The 24,869-nt window shown below is 46.7% G+C and overlaps 1 protein-coding gene across 2 annotated transcripts in view; it reads left to right on the top strand.

Moving 5' to 3' along the window:
• Positions 1 to 24,457, top strand: part of ATP9A (ATPase phospholipid transporting 9A (putative)) — a 172,302-nt gene extending 147,845 nt beyond the window's left edge. For both annotated transcript variants that reach the window (XM_031004838.3, XM_031004837.3), the window contains 9 exons: positions 2,163 to 2,252; positions 2,377 to 2,521; positions 3,626 to 3,690; positions 7,335 to 7,490; positions 10,997 to 11,061; positions 12,544 to 12,652; positions 13,588 to 13,645; positions 16,161 to 16,364; positions 19,833 to 24,457. In XM_031004838.3, the coding sequence (XP_030860698.1) occupies positions 2,163 to 2,252; positions 2,377 to 2,521; positions 3,626 to 3,690; positions 7,335 to 7,490; positions 10,997 to 11,061; positions 12,544 to 12,652; positions 13,588 to 13,645; positions 16,161 to 16,364; positions 19,833 to 19,969 (1,029 nt within the window). In that variant the 3' untranslated portion in view covers positions 19,970 to 24,457. The remainder of the gene's footprint in view (positions 1 to 2,162; positions 2,253 to 2,376; positions 2,522 to 3,625; positions 3,691 to 7,334; positions 7,491 to 10,996; positions 11,062 to 12,543; positions 12,653 to 13,587; positions 13,646 to 16,160; positions 16,365 to 19,832) is intronic.
• The last annotated feature ends 412 nt before the right edge of the window (positions 24,458 to 24,869 follow it).

The following is a 24,869-nucleotide window of genomic DNA, read 5'->3' as shown; positions in this document are numbered from 1 at the left end:
AAAATTTATCTGTGACCTCCAAATCAGTACTCTTGATATTTTCACCGTCATACGTAGAGTGGCTTAAATCTCTCCTTTTTTTTTTTTTTTTGAGATGGGGCCTTGCTCCTATTGCCCAGGCTGGAGTGCAGTGGTGCAATCTTGGCTCACTGCAACCTCCGCCTCCTGGGTTCAAGCAATTCTTCTGCCTCAGCCTCCCAGGTAGCTGGGATTACAGGCGCCTGCCACCACACCTGGCTAATTTTCGTATTTTTAGTAGAGACGGGGTTTCACCATGTTGGCCAGGCTGGTCTCGAACCCCTGACCTCAGGTGATTCTCCCACCTCAGCCTCCCAAAGTGCTGGGATTACAGGCATTAGCCACCGCGCCTGGCCTAGAGTGGCTTAAAATTTTAGCTGCCTGAGACACACATTCCCACCTGAGGTTGAACAAGTTCACGCACTCCCTCCTTCTTTCAGCCTCATGTGACGAACAAGTGTCTTTTTTGCAGTCCATTAAGTATCAGGTTTTTCGCATTTTTATGCTTTTTGTTGGCAGTTTGTCGTTTAAAATGGCCCCAGCACAGCGCTTCTTTGCTGGCTTGTTTTCCTAAGTGCAGGAAGGCTGTTGATGTGACTTATGGAGCGAATGCGTGTGTTAGATGAGCTTCATGCAGGCATGAGTTACAGCACTGGTGGCTGTGAGCTCAATGTTAATGAATCCAGGTGTCTTTAAATAGAAACGCACATAAAATAAGGTTATATATTTATGAAGATACTGCAACCAGGGGCAAAAACCTAACCCTGTATTTCCCCTACAGGTGATGGTTTAGTATTTGCTAATTCAGTGTTCACAGTGACTTTAGAAAACATAGCTACTATGAATAATGAGAATTGACTGTTCTAGAATTCAGGGATTGCAAACTAATGACCTATGTGCTAGCCACCTGTTTTTCTAAACAGCAGGTATTTTGTTTTATTGGAGTGTAGACAGACCGGCTCGTTTGCATATGGTGTATGACTGCTTTTGGATTACAACGGCAGAGCTGAGTGGTTGTGATGGAGACCATGTGGTCCTCAAAGCCTACAATAGTTAACATCTGGTCCTTTACAGAAAGGTGGCCCAGTCCCTGCTAGGTGCCTGGCTCTGCATACCTGGGCTACAGCATACTAGCCATGTGCCTTTAGTCAGGTTAGCAAATGTCACCATGCTTCAGTTTCCTTAGGTGCAAAATAGAGCTGTCTTCTTTTTGGCACCTCATACTGCCATTGTGAGAAATAAATGAGAAAAATCTACCGAATGCATAGTCCAACGCCTGGCTGAAAATGAAAGTACAGGCTTTTTTTTTTTTTTTTTGGAGACAAGAGTTTTGCTCTTGTTGCCCAGCTGGAGTGCAATGGCGTGATCTTGGCTCACCGCAACCTCCACCTCCCAGGTTCAAGCGATTCTCCTGCTTCAGCCTTCCCAAGTAGCTGGGATTATAGGCATGTGCCACCAAGCCTGGCTAATTTTGTATTTTTAGTAGAGATGGGGTTTCTCCATGTGGGTCAGGCTGGTCTTGAACTCCTGACCTCAGGTGATCGCCCACCTCAGCCTCCCAAAGTGCTGAGATTACAGGCGTGAGCCACCGCACCTGGTCCCCCCCCCTTTTTTTTTTTTAAAAAGACGAGTCTTGCTCTGTTGCCCAGACTGCCAGTGCAGTAGCATGATCTTGGCTCACTGCAGCCTCTGCCTCCTGGGTTCAAGTGATTCTCCTGCCTCAGCCTCCCAAGTAGCTAGAATTACAGGCACCCACCACCATGCCCAGCTAATTTTCTATTTTTAGTAGAGAGTGGGTTTCACCATGTTGGCAAGGCTGGTCTCAAACTCCTGACTTCAAGTGATCCGCCCGCCTCAGCCTCCCAAAGTGCTGGGATTACAGGCGTGAGCCACTGCGCTCGGCCAGTACAGGCATTTTTAGTCCTGGGGGAAATTGTAGGTGGTGGTTGGCACATGGGCTCTCTTGATTCCTGCAGAGTCATAACCAACAGGATTCCATTTGGTGTTGCCTCTGGTGGCAGGGGAGGGGAGGGACCCTTGGCTGGGGTGGCCGTTGTCTTCTTGTGGGCTCCTGGAAGCCACTGTTTATTGTTCTGTCATGTCCGGAGAGCAATGCCTCCTTCTCCATCTCTGTTCCCTTCCAGGTGACCAACCGCGGGGAGGCTCACCTCGAGCTGAACGCCTTCCGCAGGAAGCATGATTGTGCCCTGGTCATCTCGGGAGACTCCCTGGAGGTGAGCTTGGGGACCCCTGAGAGCCAGTCCTCCCAGCAGCCTGGGTCTTATCCGGCTTCGGCAGGGGCACTGCAGGCTCGGCAGCGACCTCCACCAACGCACCACCTCTCCCTCCACCCTGCAGGTTTGCCTCAAGTACTATGAGTACGAGTTCATGGAGCTGGCCTGCCAGTGCCCGGCCGTAGTCTGCTGCCGCTGTGCCCCCACCCAGAAGGCCCAGATCGTGCGCCTGCTTCAGGAGCGCACGGGCAAGCTCACCTGTGCAGTAGGTAGGCGAGGCTCAGGCTGTGCTGCTGGCCCTGGCCTGCCGGTGTGCCAGGCTCCCTTTCCCTAAGGATATTTGGACACTGCTGCTCGTTCTTCAAATTCCCCAGGCCCCTTTGTTCAGGTCATGATTTTTCTCCACCTCTCAGACTTTGGCTCTTTTTGTTATTATTTTTAATATTTCCCTTAGAGAGCAGATAAGCACGTGCCAGGCCTCTACTCCTTTGCCAGTGGCTCAAGAGTGCAGCCTTTCAGGGGGTGGAGACCACACACTGTGGGGTTGGATCTGGGTTCAAATCTTTCTACTGGCTTTTGCCAGTGGGTGCCCCAGGTGGCTTCTTTCACCCGTCTGAGCCTCGGTTTGCTTATGATAGAATGGGAATAATAATTGTGGCTTCCTTAAATGGTGTCATGAAGACTAAAAGGGGTCACTTTTTTTTTTTTAAGACGGAGTCACACTCTGTTGCCCAGCTGGAGTGCAGTGACACAATCTCAGCTCATTGCAACCTCCGTCTCCCGGGTTCAAGTGATTCTCCTGCCTCAGCCTCCCGAGTTGCTGGGACTACAGGCGCGCACCACCACATGTGGCTAATTTTTGTATTTTTAGTAGAGACGGGGTTTCTCCATGTTGGCCAGGCTGGTCTCGAACTCCTGACCTCAGGTGATCTGCCTGCCTCGGCCTCCTAAATTGATGAGATTACAGTCGTGAGCCACTGCTCAGCCTAAAAAGGATCACCTTTAAAATGTGCTTGCCATGCTGCATGGAAAGCGTCCAGTAAGAGCACTGCAGGTTGCTGCTGATGGTAATCCTGGGGTATCCCGGCCTCCGAGGAGGACAGGTGGTGGTAAATGCCTATGTGGACACAGTCCCACTGCTGCTGCTCAGTGCCGGGACCCTTGGCAAGCCGCCTGGGCTCTCTGACACTCAGCCACTCTGCCTGTGAAACAAGATCTTGGTAGTGCACGGGGTTGGAGAGATGGAATGGACGGGGCAGGCCAGGCACTCAGCAAGCGCTCCGTGAAAGACGAGAGTGCGGTAAAGACAAGCATACATTCTTGTTTAAGGTAAGAATGAAACATCTTTTCTCTCTGGTCTGTGTGGCTCACAGGGGACGGAGGCAATGACGTCAGCATGATTCAGGAATCTGACTGCGGCGTGGGAGTGGAAGGAAAGGTGAGAGTGTTTCCCTCTGCTTGGCTCCACTTGCTGTAGTTTCTTGGTTCTTTTTCCCTCAAAGACACAGCTTTAAGCCTTCTGGAAATTCCAGATAAAGAATGATAAAACATAAGGAACCATGTGTCACAGTTACCTCGTGTCACTGGGAAGATAGAGGTCTGTATTGCTACATCTTACAGACAGATGAATGTTGGCTTTTTGTTTGCCACGACCTGAATTTAAAAAAAGAAAAAGTGTTTCTAGGCCGGGTGTGGTGGCTCACGCCTGTAATCCCAGCACTTTGGGAGGCTGAGGCGGGTGGATCACTTGAGGTCAGGAGTTTGAGGCCAGCCTGGCCAACTTAGAGAAACCCTGTCTCTACTGAAAATACAAAAATTAGCTGGGCATGGTGGTGGGTGCCTGTAATCACAGCTACTTGGGAGGCTGAGATAGGAGAATCGCTTGAACCTGGGAGGCAGAGGTTGCAGTAAGCCGAGATTGCGCCACTGCACTCCAGCCTGGGCAACAGAACAAGACTCCGTCTCAAAAAAAAAAAAAAAAAAAAAGTTTCTCTGTATTCTTAGGGTATGGTAAGTATACTTCAGACTTCTCTGGGATAGTCAGCATTGTCAGTAAAAGCATTAGTTATCCTGCTCTGTGCTGATCTGTTGGGCGCTATGGAAGAGTGTGGCTTAGTTCACTTCTCACCAAAAGGCCTTGGCAGGTATAATTTTTAAAAGTTGGTGTGTTAGGAAATATTTTTTCTGTCTTTTTCTCCTTGCCAGTTGTGCGCTTGCCTCTTATAGTTTACTCGGCCCTAATTTGTGACCTCTAAATGACAAGAGGCAAGAAGATGGGTCACCGAGTTTGTTAGGACTGTGTGTGAAGGGCTGGAAGCGGTGGCTCACGCCTGTAATCCCAGCAGTTTGGGAGGCTGAGGCGGGAGGATCACTTGAGCTCAGGAGTTTGAGACCAGCCTGGCAAACATGGTGAAACCCCGTCTCTACTAAAAATACAAAAATTAGTGAGATGTGGTGGCACATGCCTGTAATCCCAGCTACTCAGGAGGCCGAGGCAGGAGAATCACTTGAACCCGGGAGGTGGAGGTTGCAGTGAATCGAGATTGAGCCACTGTACTCTTGCCTAGGTGAAAGAGCAAAACTCCATCTCAAAAAAAAAGAAAAGAAGTGTGTTTGAAGTATAGGAGTGCCAAGGCCCGGAGGGAGCAGCAGAGATGCTCCCCTGTCCATCCTGTTGCATAGCTTCATGACTTTGGCTGACCCATAGGGCTTTTTTTCCCCCTCTTTACCACCCTTTCTGGTTCTCTGGTTCTCAGCAAGATGACGATGATTTAAAGTTGCAGAGTGAAATGATTTTTGAATGAGATAGATCAGAAGTCTGTATAGATTCCCTGAATACAGTTTTTAAGAAGTATGTTTTTGAGTTTAATGGAATTATCTACCAGTTCTTACAAAAATTAAAGCATTTTCCCTTCTATTAAAAATGGTATTCTCGTTCCTTTGTTTCTTGGGATATAAAATAGTGCTCACTATAAAAAATTAAAAGAATCTAGGCCAGGTTCGGTGGCTCACACCTGTATTCCCAGCACATTGGGAGGCCGAGGTGGGCAGATTACCTGAGGTCAGGAGTTCAAGACCAGCCTGGCCAACATGGTGAGACCCCCGTCTCTACTAAAAATACAAAAATTAGCCAGGCATGGCAGTGGGTGCCTGTAATTCTAGCTACTCAGGAGGCTGAGGCAGGAGAATTGCTTGAACCCAGGAGGCAGAGGTTGCAGTGAGCGGAGATTGTGCCACTGCACTCTGGGTGACAGAGTGAGACTGTCTTAAAAATATATATAACATAAAATAAAAGAATCTAGAAGTAAAACGCATCTTTTCTCTTAGGTAACTGCATCAAATGAGTAACACTGGTTATTCTCTGAACATTTTTTCTGTGTGTATATTACTGGTTATGAGTGTGTATATATTTGCTATCTATACAAATATTATACATGTATATATATAATTTTCATGTATTTTTAAAATTGTAAACACACTGTACATTTTGTTGTGCAGCTTGCTTAAATCTGTTACATCATGGATTTGTTCCTACATGAGAGCATACAGAGCCATCACTACTTACTCTGACTCTACCTTTTTATTTTGAAAAATGTCAACAGTTGCAATACAACAGTGGAAAAGTTGAAATAGAACAGTGAGCATCCATCTACCCTTCACTTTGGCCAATTGTTACTGTTTGCTACATTATCCTTCTTTATTTGAATCAGTGGAAAGTAAATTGTATGTAATGTTACCCCTAAATATTTCAGCTGGATCTCTTTAGAACAAGGACATTCTCCCACACAAAGAACGTAACATCATAACCATGCCCCACCCCCCGCCCCGCCCCCCCAGGCACCCCCACCCCATGTAACATTGATACAATGCTACTATATAATATTCATGCTCAAACCCGTGTAACATTGATATAATGGTACTGGATAATATTCATGCCCAAATTCCCCCATCTGTCCTCTGAGTGTCTTCACAGCTTAAGTAATAAAAGCTCCAGGAAGGATTGCAAATCACATTTATTAGCATGTCCTCATGTTTCTGATCATCTTTATTGTAGAACACGTTTCTCTCTTTTTGTTTGATTAGAGGGTGTTTTGTTTTTCATGTCAGTGACATTTTTGAAGCATTCAGGACAGTTGTAGTGTCTCACGGCACACAGTTCTTGAACCCGTCAGATTGATTCGGTTCCAATTCTGGTTTGGCATGAGCACTGTACAAGGGGAATTGGTGTTCTTCCTGTTGTGTCATATCCAGAGGCTCTCATGTCCCTCTGTCCCTTTATTGTTGGCTGTCACTGCCTTTTAAAATGAGAGAATTCGGCCAAGTGCAGCTGCTCATGCCTGGAATCCCAGCACTTTGGGAGGCTGAGGTGGGCGGATGGCTTGAGCTCAGGAGTTTGAGACCAAACTCGGCAACATGGAGAAACCCCATCTCTACCAAAAATAACTAAATTAGTCAGGTGTGGTGGTGTGTGTCTGTGCTCCCAGCTGCTTGGGAGGCTGAGGTGGGAGGATGGCTTGAACCTGGGAGGCAGAAGTTGCTGTAAGCCGAGATCACACCACTGTACTCCAGCCTGCGTGACAGAGTGGGACCCAGTCTCAAGAAAAAATAAAAGTTCAAAAATACAAAATGAGAGAATTCCATTATATGGTTGCACTGCAAGTTATTCCCACTTCTGTGAGTGTGCAGAGCTGTGTATTCAGGAATATCCTATCTAATATTGTTAGTAGCTCTGGGTTTTTGCCTCATGTTTAATTAGCTCTTAAGGGAACTGAATGTTTTAAAATGTCTATTTTTAAATGATTCTTTGCTACTTATGGGGTGGGCTGAACTCCCAAAGTATTAGATCCACTTGACGTCCAAATTATAACTATGCGATTTGGAATGGTTTTTATTTAAATAAATTCCCCTTTTAAAATCAAATTTAGACTCGGACCACCAACTGCATATAGCTTGAAACCAAAGAATTTCTTTCTTGAAGTTCTTCAAAGATCTCCTTACAATGTCTTGCTTTTTCAGTGAAAGAAAATGTGTTTGCCCTGACCTCTTGTGCTTCTGATGGTGCCTAATTTTATTGGATTTTAGGAAGGAAAACAGGCTTCGTTGGCTGCAGACTTCTCCATCACTCAATTTAAGCATCTTGGCCGGTTGCTTATGGTGCACGGCCGGAACAGCTACAAGCGGTCAGCCGCCCTCAGCCAGTTCGTGATTCACAGGAGCCTCTGTATCAGCACCATGCAGGTGAGTGGAGAGCTGGCCCCTCTGCACATGTACATGTGGCTATACCATGTAGGTGGGTGGGCAGCTGGTCCCTCTGCACATGTACATGTGGCTATGTAATTATCATGGAAAAAGCCTGGGAATTAGATTATGCTTTGGAGCTGTCACCCCTACCTCGCCAGTTTAAATCCCCCACCTGGCTACATTCCAGCTGATAGACCTTGAGCCAGTCCCTGAACTTCTTGGTGCTCAAGATTCCTCCCCTGTTAAGCGGCGCTGGTCATTCCTGCCATGTGGTGAGGATGTGTGCATTAGCAGTGGTGACATCCAGTGCCTGGCATGGGGCAAGTGGAGTGTACATGAGTTATTTTAATTGTGGGTACGTTGTTATAATTTGTTTGCTGGAGTGAAAGACGCAGAGTTAAATGCTGAATGACTATTCAGGCCCTGGTTTTTCGCCTTTTGCAGAGGTAAGGGCCATCAGAGAACAACCACTAAAGAAGAATGTACTTTGCTTGTGTGCTTCCTGTACCCTAGGCATCAGGCTAAGTGTTCACAATGCAGTGTCTCACATAAGCCTCACAATAGCCTGAGCCCATTTTACGGATGGGGAGGCTGAGGCTGAATATGGATGAGAAATTTGTGGTGTCCCGCAGGGATTCAGTCAGCTCAGGCAGGTGGACCTCAAAGCCTGCAGTCACAATCTGAGTACCTTCTTGATACACTCGTCATGGAGGGCCTGGGACCGTGTCCACTTGCAGGGGTCAGCATGACACTTGGCACTGAGGTTGACTCAGCATCACGGTTCTGTCTTCCAGCAGAGCCTAGTAGGGGAACTGAGTTTAATTATTATGATCACGAATACCCTTGGAAGTTAACATCTTGTTCCCATCTTGCTTTTTCATAAAAGGATTCTAGAGTATATATTTTCTCACCTTCTCTCTCACAAACTTCTTCAAAATCTGTCATCATAGGCCAGGCGCAGTGGCTCATGCCTGTAATCCCAGAACATTGGGAGGCCGAGGTGGGCGGATCGCTTCAGGCCAGGAGTTCAAGACCAGTCTGGTGAACGTGGTGAAATCCTGTCTCTACTAAAAATACAAAAATTAGCTGGACATGGTGGCATGCACCTATAATCCCAGCTACTTGGGAGGCTAAGGCACGAGAATCACTTGAACCTGGGAAGTGGAGGTTGCAGTGAGCTGAGATTGCGCCACTGCACTCCAGCCTGGGCAACAGAGTGAGACTCCATCTCAAAAACAACAACAACAAAATTTGCCATCAGTCTGTAGCAATTAAGTGTGGAGTAGAAAGGAGGCCAAAGGAGGGAAAGAAAATATTTTTGGTGTTGAAAAGCTATTGATTGTCAATCTTCCTTTTTGGGCATTGAGGTGAAAATGCTCCCAGTTGAGTGGTGAGAATGTAGATACAGTAGATCCTGGAACTCACGTCTCCTTCTGGCCATACCATTAAGGATCTGTGAGACCTTGAGCAAATAACTTTATTACTCTAGGCCTCGGTCTTCCCACCTGGAAAACGGGGATGATGAGACCCTCCTTGCCCTCGGACAGGTCCACTGTGAAAAACAGAGACGTTTTTAAGGCATCAGTGCTAAGGCATCCTTACCGTGATTAGTAGAAGTGAAATAAGGTAATATGTAAACATCAGGTGATATTTTAATTTGTGAGAATGTTTAATCATACTTGAAAGGCGGTCTGCCTTGTACAATGTATCAGATAGTGCTGCTTTGGGTACATGAGAATTCTCCGTCCACTGGCTACACCCCAGTTTTTTGGGGGTGATTTTATGTTTTAAATATCTATTGCAATTGTGAGTAGGGGAGCCTGAAAGTGACTTTCATCAAAATGATCTAAACCCAAATAGCTGCTGTGGTTCACCAGACCACATCTGTACTTTTATGTTAACTCACCAATTGAACAGGATAATGCTGTGGCTTTAATCATTGGGAGATTAATCAGCCCATCCTTGGACTCATACACAAAAGCTGGCCGGGATGAGGTGACTTCTTCAAAAACTGGATGTTACTGTTAACATTGATGCAGAAAAATAATTCCATGATGAGGCATTGTTCTTTGTGCTGAAGAAAATGCCTTTAACCCCTGTCCACTGTGCTGAAAATGGCCAAGAGCAAGTCCCAGTTAGAATTGCACCGGGACATGAGTCTGTCAGAGAACACAGTGTTTTTATTTTTCCCAAAGTGCTCTTGTCGAGATGAAGACTTTGTGGTTAGGATGACCCTTTTAGAGGAAGGGGCTCCTGATACTGGTTTGGAAAATAAACAACAGATTCTTGACATTTTTACAACCATCCTTCCTAAGCAGCGGCACAGCCTGGGTGAAAAGTCACTGGAAAAGTGGCTTTTCCGGCGCAGCCAGGGTGAACTGGGGCTTCCTGTGGCCATGGCGCTCAGGAGCACCTGCGCTCTGAGCTCTGTGCTGAGAAAGCACGTGTTTCTTACATGCTTTCTCTCTGTGTCCACTGAAGGTGCTCTGGGGAGCTAGCCCTGGTCTGATGCTATTTCTAATAACTAGGGTATCTCTGCCTTGCTTTCTTCTGCTTTCTAAAAGCTTTCAGGCAGCATTAGTCTCTGGCCTTCCTTCAGCTTTATATGAATAGATATCAGCTTGGAGACCATGTTTCCTCTGTTAGCCCATAGAGGTCCAGAGATGGAGCTAACAGAGCTTCAAGCCTGATTGGATCTCCCCAGCCTATTCATCATTACCAGCAGCTAATATTTTCCAAAGCAGGAAGCAGACATTTCCGCGAGGGTTTGTAAATATCTTCATTGCTTTTGTCTAACTGCAAAAATAATCTGTCACCATGCTCTTTTCAAAAATTTCCCCAAATACCGAAACATGTAATATAAGAAGTGAAGCCTTCTCTGCCATCCCAGCCCCCGTAGACATTTCAGAGGCTCTTTTTCCGTATGTGTTTCCATACCTACGGCACTTTGGTTAGCAGCGTGCATGCCTACAGAGGTGAGGATTCCGAGCTGTTTAGAAGTGTGCGCTGTGTGGCCACAGCTGGGCTTGAGTCCCGTAGGGCTGTTTACCTGCTCAGCCTCCCCTTCTGTAAAGTGTGGGTGATAGTAGGGCTTGATCCTGTGGGCTGCTCTGGAGATCAGCTGTGCTCATGTGCAAAGCATTCCTGGGTCCTGGAACTTAATAAATATTCACAACAGGCTGAGTAGACCCTGGAGCTGTGATACATCACCCTACCCGGGAATGATTCCTGGATTTGCTGCTTAGGAACTGTGTGGGCTTGGGCAAGCCATGTACCCTCTCTATGCCTCACTTTCTGCTTTGCATAATGAGGATGATGAGAATCGTACCTCCTTCATAGGGTTTTTGTTGATGTTGTGAGAATGAAATGAGCAAATCCATGTAAAGTACCTTACAGCAGTGCCGGCGCGGGTGTTATGTAAGTATCAGGTGTTATTTTTATTCTGTAAATGTAAGGGATTTTGTCATGACTTTTGGTGACATCCTCCTCTCTCCTTGGCACAGGCTGTCTTTTCCTCCGTGTTTTACTTTGCCTCCGTCCCTCTCTATCAAGGATTCCTCATCATTGGGTAAGGAGATCCTGCCAAGGAATTAATTGTTTACAAAACCTTCTTCAAATGCCGCAACAGAGAGAAGAAACGTGGTGGAAAAATTCTTGGGTTCCCAAGCCACATTGGATTCCCAGCCCCAGCGAATGCAGGCCCAGCACCATGGTTTAGAACCTCCTTGAATTAACAAGGTTTTGAGCTGTTAAGCCCTTAACCAGATGGAGGAAGTGGAGTTGGAGATGTGTGTGGTGTGTTGCACTTTGCCATTTGTACCTGGTCTTGAAAAAATACTCCAGGGTTATCAGTTGATTGAGGAGAGCAAGGTGGAAGGTTTGCAGCCTTGGTGATTTCACTGGGGTCTTAATAAAAAGGGGTGGGGGATCTGAAAAATGCCCTCCTGGCCTGAACTGAGCCCAGTAGAAGTCCCATCCTTGGAGCTCCAAGGAGGGCCAGAGTCCACTGCCTCAGGGATGTGCAAGTAACAGAGCTTGGCTGCTGTGCCACAGTGACAGAGATGGTGTCACTTGGGCCTTTGCAGCCTGCAAACCCACCCCCATTACTGACCTGGAACTTCAGGATGATCCTTCTGACCTTTTCAGAGAACGTGCTCAGTCTCTGAATCACCCAGGTAGGTGGAGTTTGGTTACCGAGTGCCCTAGATACAGACACACGCAGCTGAGGCCACTCCTGGTTATGAGGAGACGGCGGGCGCGGGAAGGTCAGCTGCGCTCTGGAGAGTCTCACAGAGTCCGCTTTCCATCCTACTGTGTTGGCTGATGAGTTCAGCCTGAGAGGAGGCACTAGAATTCTGCCTGCTTCTAACTGGAAAAGTGGGCTGTCTTTCGTCGGGTTCTGGAAGAGTACAAGAACATTACAGAATATAGTCAGGGGTTCCCTGAGCTGTGCGCCGTGCAACCTTCCGTGGTCTGGTCCCATCTTCCCCGTGGGTCCTCATTTCCTCTTCCGTCGCCCTCAGCCCCAGCCCCACTGGCCTTATGGCTGTTCTTCAGACATGACAGCCACTCCTGCCTCAGTGCCTTTGCACTGGTGGTTCCTTCTCCCTGGAATGCTCTTCCTCCTGGGATTGGCTTGGCTGGCCCTCACCTTTTGTGGGTGTTCACTCAAATGTTCTGTTCCTCAGCCTCTAAAATTGTACCATCACCCCCTACACACACACACACACACACACACACACACACACACACACGTCTTATTTCCTCTACCCCATTATATTTTTCTCTTTAGCACTTCTCTAACACACATAGAGTTTACCTAATTTATTTGTTTATTGACTTGCTGACCAGGATGAAAGCTCTTCAGGGCAGACATTTTTGTCCATTTTTGCTCATGGGTTTCTGGTGCTTACAGCCAGCCCCGGAGCATAATAGACAAGCAGTAAATATTTGTTAGAGGCATGGTTGGGACTTGGGTGCTGGAGGCTGGCACAGCACATAGCTCCTATCGCGTCAGCCAGGTCTTACCTACGGCGGTTTTCTCTCCCAGGTACTCCACAATTTACACCATGTTTCCTGTGTTTTCTCTGGTCCTGGACAAAGATGTCAAATCGGAAGTTGCCATGCTGTATCCTGAGCTCTACAAGGATCTTCTCAAGGTTCTGTTAGCTTCTCAGTCCCTCCTTCCTCCTTTCCTCCTTTGCTTTTCCCTTCCTTCCCTCCCTCCCTGCTTTTTTTCTTTGAATTTATTTCACACAGACCCTCTAATTCTGATTTGAACACACTTGAACTGGTAGCTTTCTTACTTTTGGGGGGAAGGTGTGGGAGTTTACATTTTTTCTTAAAGCAGTAATATATTCACTGGTATAAAGAACGTGAAAAAGTACAGTAATAGATAAACTGAAAACAAGCCAACTCACGACTTGCAAAAAGCCCCTGACAGTTCCGCTTTGCAGTTGCAACTTACGTTTGCTCCCAGAGATGTTCTTGTGTACAGTTCCAAAAAGTGTGTGTGGTGGCGTGTGCCTAGGCATGTGTATAATTTTATTTGTCTTCCAGGGTTTTTTACCCAAGGGAAGGTTTATTCCCATGTAATGTTAATTTTAATGTTAATTCTTTTTTTTTTTTTTTTTTTGAGACTAATTCTCACTCTGTCACCCGGGCTGGAGTGTAATGGCTCGATCTCGGCTCACTACAACATCCACCTCCTGGGTTCAAGCAATTCTCCTGCTTCAGCCTCCCGAGTAGCTGGGATTACAGGCGTGCACCACCATGCCTGGCTAATTTTTGTATTTTTAGTAAAGAGGAGGTTTCACCATGTTGGCCAGGCTGGTCTCAAACTCCTGACCTCAAGTGATCCACTTGCCTCAGCCTTCCAAAGTGCTGGGATTACAGGTGTGAGCCACCATGCCTGGCCAATTCTTTTTTTAACGAAATAATTCCTCCAATGTGTTCAGATATGTGCGAGCCACTTTATTGATGAAGACAGATGGGTTGCCTTATCTCGTTAGCGGGAGAATAACGTGAAAGCTGATGGCATGCTGCGTGAGCCCCCCACGAAACCGGCTCTAACCTTTCTCTGTCTCTCATTCAGGGACGGCCGTTGTCCTACAAGACATTCTTAATATGGGTTTTGATTAGCATCTATCAAGGTAAGGATGAGTGGAGACACCTGTTTGTCTTGTGCTCTGGCCCTGACTCAGGGTGTCCCCTTCTTGCCTGTAGAACAAGAAGAGAAGAAACGAATCTGAAATAGCAGGAAGGAGGGTGGCAGTGGGACCCAGGGGAGACCCTGCTTACCCTGTATAAGGACTTGAACATCAGACATGCGCAGTGCTGCTGTGTGAGAAATGAGGTAGTGAAGCCAGAGGAAGGCAGTGGACAGTAATCAAAGCCTGTGGGGCTGCTCCACTCATGAGGCAAAAAGCGGATGCTTTCTGGGATGTTCTGAAACCTTTTCTGAGAGTCAGGTCAAGTCGTAGTTTTGGAAAAACATGTTTACCTCAGTGGCCTCCAGAGGGGGTCTTCCCAGACTGTGGAGGCGTTGTAAGATGACCTGTTGGAATATAAGAAGAAAATAGCAAAACTTCTGTTTGTATTTATTTTTCCTAACTCTTTTAAATTTACATATATATATATATTTATTTATTTATATATTTTTGAGACACAGGGCAAAGCCACCATGCCCAGAATCCTTTTTAGTATTTCTATTTTTATGTATGTTTTGTAGTGCACATAATAGATTTTATATACTTATAAAATATATTTTATATAATATGTAGAAACAGAGTAAGACCCTGGGCGGCGGAGGGTCTCACTCTGTTGCCTAGGCTGGAGTTCAGTGGAGCAATCATGGCTCGCTGTAGCCTCGACCTCCCCAGGCTCAGGTGATCCCCCTACCTCAGCCTTCTGCGTCTGGGACCACAGGTGTACACCACCACCAAATCAGTTTCCAAATCAGTTCATTTCTTCCCAGTGGACTGTGAGCCACGAGTCCCTGCAGGTCCAGCAAGATGACCTCATGCTGTGCTGTGGATCCTGTCGGGTGCTGACACAGGCTTTAATTCCTGTCTAGAAACCTGTTTCTAGTTCAGCATCTTAGACTACAGGTGTACACCACCACACCCGGCTAATTTTTGTATTTTTTGTAGAGATGAGGTCTCACCATTGTTGTGCAGGCTGATCTCAAACTCCTGGACTCAAGCAATTCTCTTGCCTCAGCCTCACAAAGTGTTGGGATTACAGGCATGAGCCACTGTGCCCGGAATCCTCACTCTTTTTTAGTATTTCCATTTTTATGTATGTTTTGTAGTGCATATAATATATTTGTGAAATGGTCCTAATATTTCTATATATCTGGACAGGTACACATATATAACTTACAAATAAACATGTGTATTTGGGGATTATTATTATTATTATTACTATTCTGAGATGGAGTTTTGCTCTTTTGTCCAGGCTGGAGTGCAGTGGCGCGATTTTGGCTCACTGCAACCTCCGCCTTATGGTTTCAAGCGATTCTCTGGCCTCAGCCTCTCGAATAACGGATTACAGGCGCCCGCCTAATTTTAGTATTTTTAGTAGAGGCGGGGGTTTCACCATGGTGGCCAGGCTGGTCTCAAACTCCTGACCTCGTGATCCGCCCACCTCGGTGTCCCAAAGTGTTGGGATTACAGGCATAAGCCACCACGACTGGCTGGGGTTTATTATTTAAAAAAAAAATAAATTTACTGTTCCTGTCACCTATTGGGGTTTATTCTTTTTTTTTTTTTGTAACAGAGTCTTGCTGTATCACCCAGGCTGGAGTGCAGTGGCACGATCTCGGCTTACTGCAACTTCCACCTCCCAGGTTTAAGAAATTCTCGTGCCTCACCCTCCCGAGTAGCTGGGACTACAGGCATGCGCTTCCACGCCCAGCTAATTTTTGTATTTCTAGTAGAGACAGGGTTTCGCCATGGTGGCTAGTCTGGTCTTGAACTCCTGGCCTCCAGTGATCCGCCCGCCTCAGCCTCCCAAAGTGCTGATTACAGGTGTGAGTCACGACATCATTTTATTTTTTATTTTTTTGAGACAGGGTCTGACACTCTGTCACCCAGGCTGGAGTGCAGTGGTACAATCTCAGCTCACTGTAACCTCCATCTCCCAGGCTCAAGTGATCCTCCCACCTCAGCCTCCTAAGTAGCTGGGACTACAGGTGCATGCCACCACGCCTGGCTAATTTTTGTATTTTTTGTAGAGATGGGCTTTCACCATGTTGCCCAAGCTGGTCTCAGACTCCTGAGCTCAAGCAATCCACCCACCTTGGCCTCCCAAAGTGTGGGTTTCCAGGCCTGAGCCCCCGCGCCTGGCCGCGACTCCATCATTTTAAATATTATATTTAACTTTCTATTTCTTTCATCAACTCTAGATACTCTCCCTCCCTGCCTTACTTCCTTTTTTCTCCCTTTTTCTCACTTTGTAGTTAAAGATTATTTATCCTACAAGGTCAAAGAGGAAAATCAGAAAACCATAGGTTCAGACCTGCATAAAGCACCAGTCATTAACCTCATGTAACAAGTGATGCCTTTCATGTCTAAATGAAAACTGCGGAAAGGAGCCAGGTGTAGGCGAGCAGGGCGCGGCTTTCGCAGGGAGGGTGAGGGGAATACCCTTCTCTGGCGTTTGCAGGGAGCACCATCATGTACGGGGCGCTGCTGCTGTTTGAGTCGGAGTTCGTGCACATCGTGGCCATCTCCTTCACCTCGCTGATCCTCACCGAGCTGCTCATGGTGGCGCTGACCATCCAGACCTGGCACTGGCTCATGACAGTGGCGGAGCTGCTCAGCCTGGCCTGCTACATCGCCTCCCTGGTGTTCTTACACGAGTTCATCGGTAAGACCCCTGAATGCTTAAACCCCGTCCGTCACCCCCAGTGAATCTGGCCCAGAGGTCTCACTGCCGTATGAAGGAAGGGGGGTTCGCAGCACTCGGCCTGGGCTCTTCCTCCAGCAGTCCTTCCCGCTCAGCTGTCCACGTTTTCTTAACAGGTGTTCTCTAGGGACAGGTGGTAGTTGTGCTTCAGGGTGTGAAATTGAGGACAGAGGGCGTGATTGCAGTAGACAGTGTTTTTCTTTTTCTTTTTGAGTCGGAGTCTTGCTCTGTCACCTTTTTTGGGCCACAAAATCTTTTTGTTCTCATGAAATCTTAATCTGAAGTCCAATCTATGAAACTGATAAAAGGGGACTTGTGATAGCAAAGTGGCAGTGCTGGGAGGTGCCGAGCCCCAGAACCTTGCCCGTGCAGCCCTGCCTTGCTGCTGTGTCCTGATAGAGCTCCTGAGGGACTCCAGGGATCTCAGAATACAATCTGCTGCTCCGCACAGCAAACCAAGTGCTGAAGGTACTCGCCAGTTCCGTAGACGTGGGAGCACCTGCCGTGTGCCAGGATTATGGTGGCAGATGAGGTGGACGGGCTCACCAGGGAGCTGCCCTTCTCGTTGGGAACACACGATAAACACACATAAGTGAGTGTGAGCACAGGAATATCAGATGTGATCAAAGTTACCAAGAGAGAAAAATGGGATGAGGTGCTAGATGCCCAGGCACACCCCAAATAAAAAATGTTATGGAGGCCGGGCACAATGGCTCACACCTGTAATCCCAGCACTTTGGGAGGCAGAGGCGGGTGGATCATGAGGTCAGGAGTTTGAGACCGGTCTGGCCAACATGGTGAAACCCCATCTCTACTAAAAATACAAAAATCAGCAGGGTGTGGTGGCACACACCTGTAGTCCCAGCTACTTGGGTGGCTGAGGCAGAAGAATCGCCTGAACCCGGGAGGCGAAGGTTGCAGTGAGCTGAGATCGCGCCACTGCACTGTAGCCTGGGCGACAGAGTAAGACTCCATTTCTAAATAAATAAATAAATAAATAAATAATAAAAAATGTTATGGGAATGTAGAGATGGGGGAGTGTCAGCACCATCCTAATGTGGGGTGGCGGCAGATTTCTCTGACCTCAGTAGTGATTCCAGGTACTCTTGGGCTTGTCCAGCGTCAGCCACTGTCTCTAGATGGACAAGCCTGGTTTCATCACTCTTCCATGCTGACCTCACTTGCTTTGCCATATCAGTTAATTTCTTCCCAGTTGATTGAGCCACAAGTCCCTGCAGGGCCACCAAGATGACCCCATGCTATGCTACGGACCCCATCGGGTGCTGACACGGGCTTTAATTCCTGTCTAGAAACCTGTTTCTAGTTCAACTAGAACTTGCAACACGGGCATGGTTCAGATGATCCAGCGTTTTCTGTGTTGTGCTGTGGATAGATTCTGAACTCTAATCTTGGTTTCACCCACATGGGGCAAACTCAAGCCGCTATGGCTTTGGAACCTCAGGGCCAGGGGTCATCCTGAAAGTCTAGCTGGTTTAGCAGACAGCCCTCTTACACCTCTTTCCTCCTCAGTAGGAGCATTTAATTTTCTGTCTGTGTTATTTAAACAAAAAACCCTCAGAGTGATACTGTTTCTCCTTTATCAGCTGAGGGAGCAGGGCCCGGAGGCTGCTTCTCTGCTAAGAAGCTCATGTGTGTTCAGGATTGCAGATAGACTCTCTCTGGGGGAAACTTTCAGTTATGACAACCCCCTCATGCCCCATCCTCCGTGGGAAACCTGCAGGGCCCAGGCTCTCTAGCAATGGCCCATCCTTTGCTCCTTTGCCCCAGGCCTTCTCAGTGGGGGTGATGTGGACCCCACCACCTGGGGAACAAACATTGGTCTTTGGTGGGGTGTGAACAAACCCTAACCTTTTACATATAAAGGAGATGTATATATGATATTATAAACAGATACACAGTATACCTGTGACATCAACATTTCATGGAGGTGGTCAATTAGGAGAAGAAGAAAAGTCTAAAAATGTTCCTTAAGGGGCAATAACAAGAAAAAGGCAGAGAAACTCGACCTTACCCTGGAAGCATCTTTGATCGCGGCTCTTTTGCCAGCTTCCAGAGCTCCTTAGGAAGGTTTTAGTAAAGGTAAAAGAAACATCCCCTGAAAAGTAAAGGTTTCACAGTTGCAGCCCCAGTTTCTAGAAAGGATTTGTGAGCATTTACTACGCGCTCCAGGAACTAAAGGAGCATCCCTGTGAACAGTGGAGTTTTAAAGCAGTTTCACCCTTGTCACTAGTCTCTAGAAAGCGTTTTGTGAGACCTACTATGTGCTCAAAGGCTTGGGCCTGAGGTGGTCACAGAGATGTGGCCCCTGCTCAGGAAGCTCAGCTTGTTTGTGATAGGGACACACCACAGGACCGGGTCAGAGGTGTAGGAAAACCACAGGGTGAGTTGAGCCTTGGGCCTGGCACTTAGTAGGTGCTGCCTCATTGGCAGCTGCATTTCAGCATCCTGTGCTCAGAAAGTGGAGAAGGGGCTTGTTCTGGCTTCTGCTATATTGAAAGCCACAAACTGTCACTCCTCTCTTAAGAAAACCTCATAACCGGGTTTATAATGCTGCAGCAGGAAAGGCAGTACGCCCGCCCCTCCCACCTTCCATCAGAGTCCCTGAGGGTCAGCTTAAGCCTTTCTCTGACAAGGGGGTCTGAACACTTTGCACCATGACCCAGATTCATCCTGTGGCTTTCTGCAACCATCACTGGAAGCAGAGGGTGCATTTGAATGTCACTTTCAGCTCGCCAGTGGCCGGGACTTAGAAAGAAAGACTCTCCAACTGTTAGACAACACCAAATCAAAAGCATCTCTGAGTTTTCTTCCCCTGTAATTTTCTTTCCTTCTTTTTTTCACTTTTTTTTGAGACAGTGTCTTACTCTGTTGCCCAGGGTGGAGTGCGGTGGTGCAATGTTGGCTCACTGCAGTCTCAAGCTCCCCGGGCTCAGATGATCCTCCCACCTCAGCCTCCTGAATAGCTGGGACTATAGGCATGTACCACCATGCCTGGCTAGTTGTTGTATTTTTTGTAGAGACAGGGTTTTGCTATGTTGCCCAAGCTGGTCTCAAACTCCTGGGTTCAATTCTTCTGCCCGCCTTGGCCTCCCAGAGTGTTGGGATTAAGGCATGAGCCACTGCATCTGGTGGCCCCCATAGTTTTCTTCTCCTGGGTGTTGAAAGTAGCATTTCACTGTCAGGAAGCTACAGAACAGAGAGCGAGGAAAATCAAGCTGCGGCGCTGTGTGCTCTTAGCCATGGTACCTTCCCTTACAGTCCATGGAGAAAGAGGGCCAATGCCAGGAGGCTGTGGGTTTGTGACGGGAGATGACTTTCCCTTTGATAGTTGTGACGCCTGTTTCTGGACCCCATGCACCTTCCGGAATATTCCTGCCTGCTCACTGCTGTCTTCCCGTTTGCTTGCAGATGTGTACTTCATCGCCACCTTGTCATTCTTGTGGAAAGTCTCCGTCATCACTCTGGTCAGCTGCCTCCCCCTCTATGTCCTCAAGTACCTGCGAAGACGGTTCTCTCCCCCCAGCTACTCAAAGCTCACATCATAGGCCGTGCGTTCGCTGGAGGGGGCCCTGGTCTCGGCGCTTCCCTGATGGATAGAGCTCAAGTTCCATTTATATTAACCGCCACCTGTGGATTTTGCAGTAATTGCTAACACATGCAGTTTTAATGGGAAGAGGCTCTGCGCCTAAACGGAGTCCTAACGCTGCATCAACGGGAGGGAGGGTCCTAAAAGAGACCCATCTGGGCCTGTCTGAACCCCTCGTTCTTCATGTTTAGGTGAATGTGAATATGTTAAAGCTGGTGGCTCAGCTGGGAGATTTATATGGGTCACTGTGCGAGCTTCCTTATGACTTGAATTTTGTTGTCACATGATAAAAGTTTCTGTGTAGCTGAAGGTTGTAGAAGGCTTGTGTGTGTGTGTGTGTGTGTGTGTGTGTGTGTGTGTGTGTTTAAACAGTCCTAATGTGTATGTACTCTTTATGTCTTTCTTGCTCTTACAAAGAGGTGTCAGAAAAATAGAAAGCTCTTGGTGTCGGTTTGGGAGGAAAAGACAGTGACATTTGGTAAAAAGTTATCCACACAATAATCTCCATTCGGAAATGCTCAGTATCGTCTCCAGCCAGCCCTGCTTATCCAGGTTACACTGGATTCCTGGGATCGTAACCAGTAAATGAGAGGAGAGGGAGAGAGAGTGTCCTAAGTCCAATCTGTTATCCTTGATCTGATTCAGCATCCATAGTGCGTGAGTTAACTTCACCTGCCACCTCGTAAAAGAATTTCAGAGGTGTGATCCTGCTTTATTGGGACCTGGTAACAATCACAAAGCCAGTGACTGTTTGAGAACGACCTCAGACATTTTCAGCAGAGTTGTTTTAGCAGGAAACGTGCCACTGAATGGCCCCTAAATGTGTCGACAGTGTGATAAGAGACTCAACTAATTCTTTAGGCAACATGGCAGATGTGACTCAGATCCTCCAAGACCAAAGCGGAAAGGTCAGGGGGCTGGGACTCTTCTCTTCCATAGAAGCCTGTTTCCTGTTAGGAGGCATAATGGAAGATGACCCCACAAAGGCAGAGGCATCTTTCAGAACAACACTGGTGGCAGCTTTCAGAACAAGGAACCCCTGGTGGGAGGACGCCCAAGCTACAGCGTTGGGATCTGGGATCTGTTCCACTGCCGGCAGATTTCAAGGGGAACTTGCTGAAAGGCAGCCAGTGGTGAAGATTTCTCCCCTCCCAGGATGGACTACATGCCGGCATGTTTCTTATAAAGCTGTGGCTGCTTGTTTCAGAGGAAGGGAGTTTGCAGTCGCGGGACGTGGTAGAGCAAGGCATTCTTGGGTTTTCAAGTTGCTTCTTGCAGAAGCCACATATGCATGCCATAAGGGTTAAGTTGGTGGATCTTTAAGAGCCAAGTGTGGTTGAGATCTTGGATTTGCGTTTACTTCTTGATGAATACATATCCTTCAAACCCTCTGCCTGGCGCTACTTCTGTGTGCTTCAGAGATGTACATCACAGCCTGGTTTCTGATGCCTACTAACTCCTGCTCTTGGAGAGCTGGAGACACGAGGATCAGATAGTCCCTTGCCTTTGGAGCACTCTTGATAAGCTTTTGTATTTTGTGTTGTCCTTTTAAAATGTTCTAGAATGACTTTACATTGCAGGTACTGATTAATTGGCTGTTGACACCACATCTATTTTGTCTTATGATTCTGCAGTTTTGCAGTACTTTTCTCTATCTGATTCAGCCATTTCTGCCAGAGGGAAAAGGTCGGCAGAAAAGATGTATTGAATGAATAGTTAAGGATAGGATCTTTGTCCAAAAATTTCAGAAAGATTGAGCAAATCTGACGTCTTCATTGAGTGAGTTTCTGTGTTTTCAAAGGTGGTGGAGAAAGTTGTGCTGGAAGTTTTTAAGCCTCCGTTTTCTTGGAAATCAGTCTGTAACACTGGCAAGTCTTAAGATAGTCCCGTTTGGAGTTTGCAGACCCTGTACCTGGCTCTGTAATGCTGGGAAGTCTTAAGATAGTCCCGTTTAGACTTTGCAGATGCTGAACCTGGCTCTGTAACGCTGGGAAGTCTTAAGATAGTCCTGTTTAGACTTTGCAAACCCTGTACCTGGCTTTGCTCGGAGATTCGGGATGCTGGCTCCTGCAGGCAGGGCGTGTGGGAGCCTCGTCAGAAAGTTTTAGAGGTTTCCAGCAGAAGCAGAATGAAGATGGTCTCCCTGGCCTTTTCCTTAATTCTCAATTTTGATTGAGGTGCACAAGTTGACTTTTAAAGCCAACGCTTAAGATACTGATTGACATCTTCAAGGGAGAATGCTCCCAGGAGGGGCTGAAGAAGCCATAGTTGGAAGTGGAAGGTACTCATCAGTGTTCTCCACAAACCTTTTTACTCTGTTGTCTCAGCCGCACTGGGGCGGAGGCGGTCAAGGGTGAGAAGGACCAACACTCAAGTGCAAACTACCACGTCGTTGGCCCATCCCATCAGTGGGCAGCTGGCTGACGCCATTCACTGGACGGTCCCTGAACACCTAGGAATGCACACACCGTGCTTCTCAGACACTGGAGACGCAAAGGTAGGAGGATGCAGTCCGGTGAGGACACGATCTTTACCTGCACGATCAGACTGTAAGCCCAGCAGAGAACCCCAGGGGCGCCTGGGCACTTCTCGGAGGTCATCTTAGTTGTGGTGGGGAAGACAAAGAAATAAGCAAACAAGAAACTAGAGTTACTATACAAGAAACTCTCCTGAGTTTGTAAACCTTAAGCATAAGGATTCAGTTGACCTTTTTCTTGGTTCGTCAATCTGGAAAGAACTTACATAAAGCGCCATTGACACTGTCACCTGGGAGCTCCATGGGCCGTAAGTCTTTGACAGCCAATTTAATTTGAGGTCAGAGGGCCTTGAGGTACACAGTCAGCACTGTTTGAACACTTCCTGAAAGCAAAACTCAGCTCCCTGCACCCTCTGACAACACTAGCTATTTCTGCCAGAGTAAGAACTTCTATTACTATGTTATTATTGTTCATATGTCTTTTGATGATGGTTGTGTGACAGGGGGAAGCAGGATCTATTTGGTTTCTTCCCCCTCCCCCCACCCCTTCCTTTTTGTCTCTTTTTTTTTCTCTAAGAAAATCACCAGACTAGTTTTTCCATCTTGAGTAATTTCTTATGTGGGACAGTTTTGATCCTCATTTTGAAAGCATGCGTGTGCACATGTGTGTTGCCTGTGGTGCCAGGTGAGACAGGTGGCACTAACTCCAGCTGCTTGGAAGGCATCCCAGGGCGCATCTTAAAGTTGGAGCAGACCTCCCTTTTCCAGCCCCTGGGGCCAGTAGACCACGTGCTGGAACTAGCATTGTAAAATTCCCATCCCAGTTCCACTCCCCTGGAGTGAAACCCTTTTTTTTTTGTGACAGTAAATCTTAAAAATCATTGTCTCTTTATGAACATTTCCTCAGTTTCTTCTCTGCTGAAAATGTAAGCCATGCTACTTTTTAATGTATTTTGAATTTTGTGCTCATTGGAAATTGATATGCTAATGCCTCCCCCACCCCCCGCCAGACTTTTCTTTTTATACTTTGTCTTGTTTTTATTGGGGTAGGCTGGGCATGCGTGCGTGCCTTTAGGGCAGCATTTTAAACCTTTGCCAAAATTGCAAATGGGACATGTACATTCTTCTGCTCCATCCTACTTAAACACCTATCAGCTATTTTTATCTTTAACCTTTTCTGTATGTTTGAAGTGTGTGGGGTGTGTGTGTGTGAAAGAAAGAGCGAGAGAATGATGTCATCTAAAGTTTTTTGAAGAATTATTTGGTTTTCATTGCATTAAAATTCTATCACTCCCAGCTTTGTTTTCATTTAAAAAAATATACAAAGAGCTTTGTGAATACAACACATTTTATTTCTCCCCCTTCTTTTAATGTACAGCTTTTTTGCCGCTTATATATACTTAAAATATTCCCATGAATTATGTCCAGTTCTTCTTGGAAAAAAATTTGTTTTTGAATGAACCTGCAAAGCATCCTGCAGTGTGAGCAGCTCCTCCACCTGGAGCTCCGAAGCATCTTCTCAGGCCAAAGCGGCGTTACCCGTGAATCTGTCTTCTCTGCCACAGCATGGTTTGAGGCGCAGTCTGTTAATATAGCTGGGCCGTGTCAGTGACTGTTGTGTTTGTGGGGTCAGGTGGGGGGCATGGTATTTGCAAAAAAAAAACAAATTATGGCTAATTTATTATTTTGTTGCAGTGGGGTTAACTGTAAACTCATGTAAGAGTCCGTGATTTCCTCATTGGTTGATCTCTCTCTCTGTAATCCTCATTGCAAATTTTCACCAGGACAGCGTTTTTTGATTAGAGGGGAGCTCTGGCACAGTATGCTTTAATTTAGCAGGAACTTCCAGATGATTTAAATTCTCGATGCTGTGATGACACACATGTGATCTTTCGTGTTTCTGAGCGACTCTACTTTCATTGTTTGCCAGCGTGGCTCGTTGCTGTTGCCCAATAAAGCTTGTGTACATTCTGCCTTGGGGGATTATTTTAATTTGTACAGAAACATGAATTCTGGTGTCAAAATGAGGACTTTTTATTATAATGCTCCTATTTTTTCTTTATTTCATGGTACATGAAATGTAAAGAAAACTCTTTCCAGTTCAGAAAATTATTTTGATTTTGGCAAAAAAACCCCAAATCAATGCATGTTATTTATTATTTTGTACTATTGTCCATCCCAGACATGTCAGAATTTCAAAAGGTGATAGATATAAATGGAAAATAAGATGAAAACCATAAGCTTCATATTGTATTTCTATACACGGTCCTCGATGACTGGAATCTTTTTTTTTTTTTTTTTATCGAGGGATGGAACATATAGGAACAGTCAGTTAAGTTTTAGGCAGAAAAAATTTTTAAGGCCTGGCGCAGTGGCTCATGCC

This window comes from Gorilla gorilla, chromosome 21 (assembly GCF_029281585.2).
Source record: "Gorilla gorilla gorilla isolate KB3781 chromosome 21, NHGRI_mGorGor1-v2.1_pri, whole genome shotgun sequence".
In the NCBI taxonomy this organism is placed as follows: Eukaryota; Metazoa; Chordata; class Mammalia; order Primates; family Hominidae; genus Gorilla; species Gorilla gorilla.
This window is presented reverse-complemented; position numbering and strand designations above follow the sequence as displayed.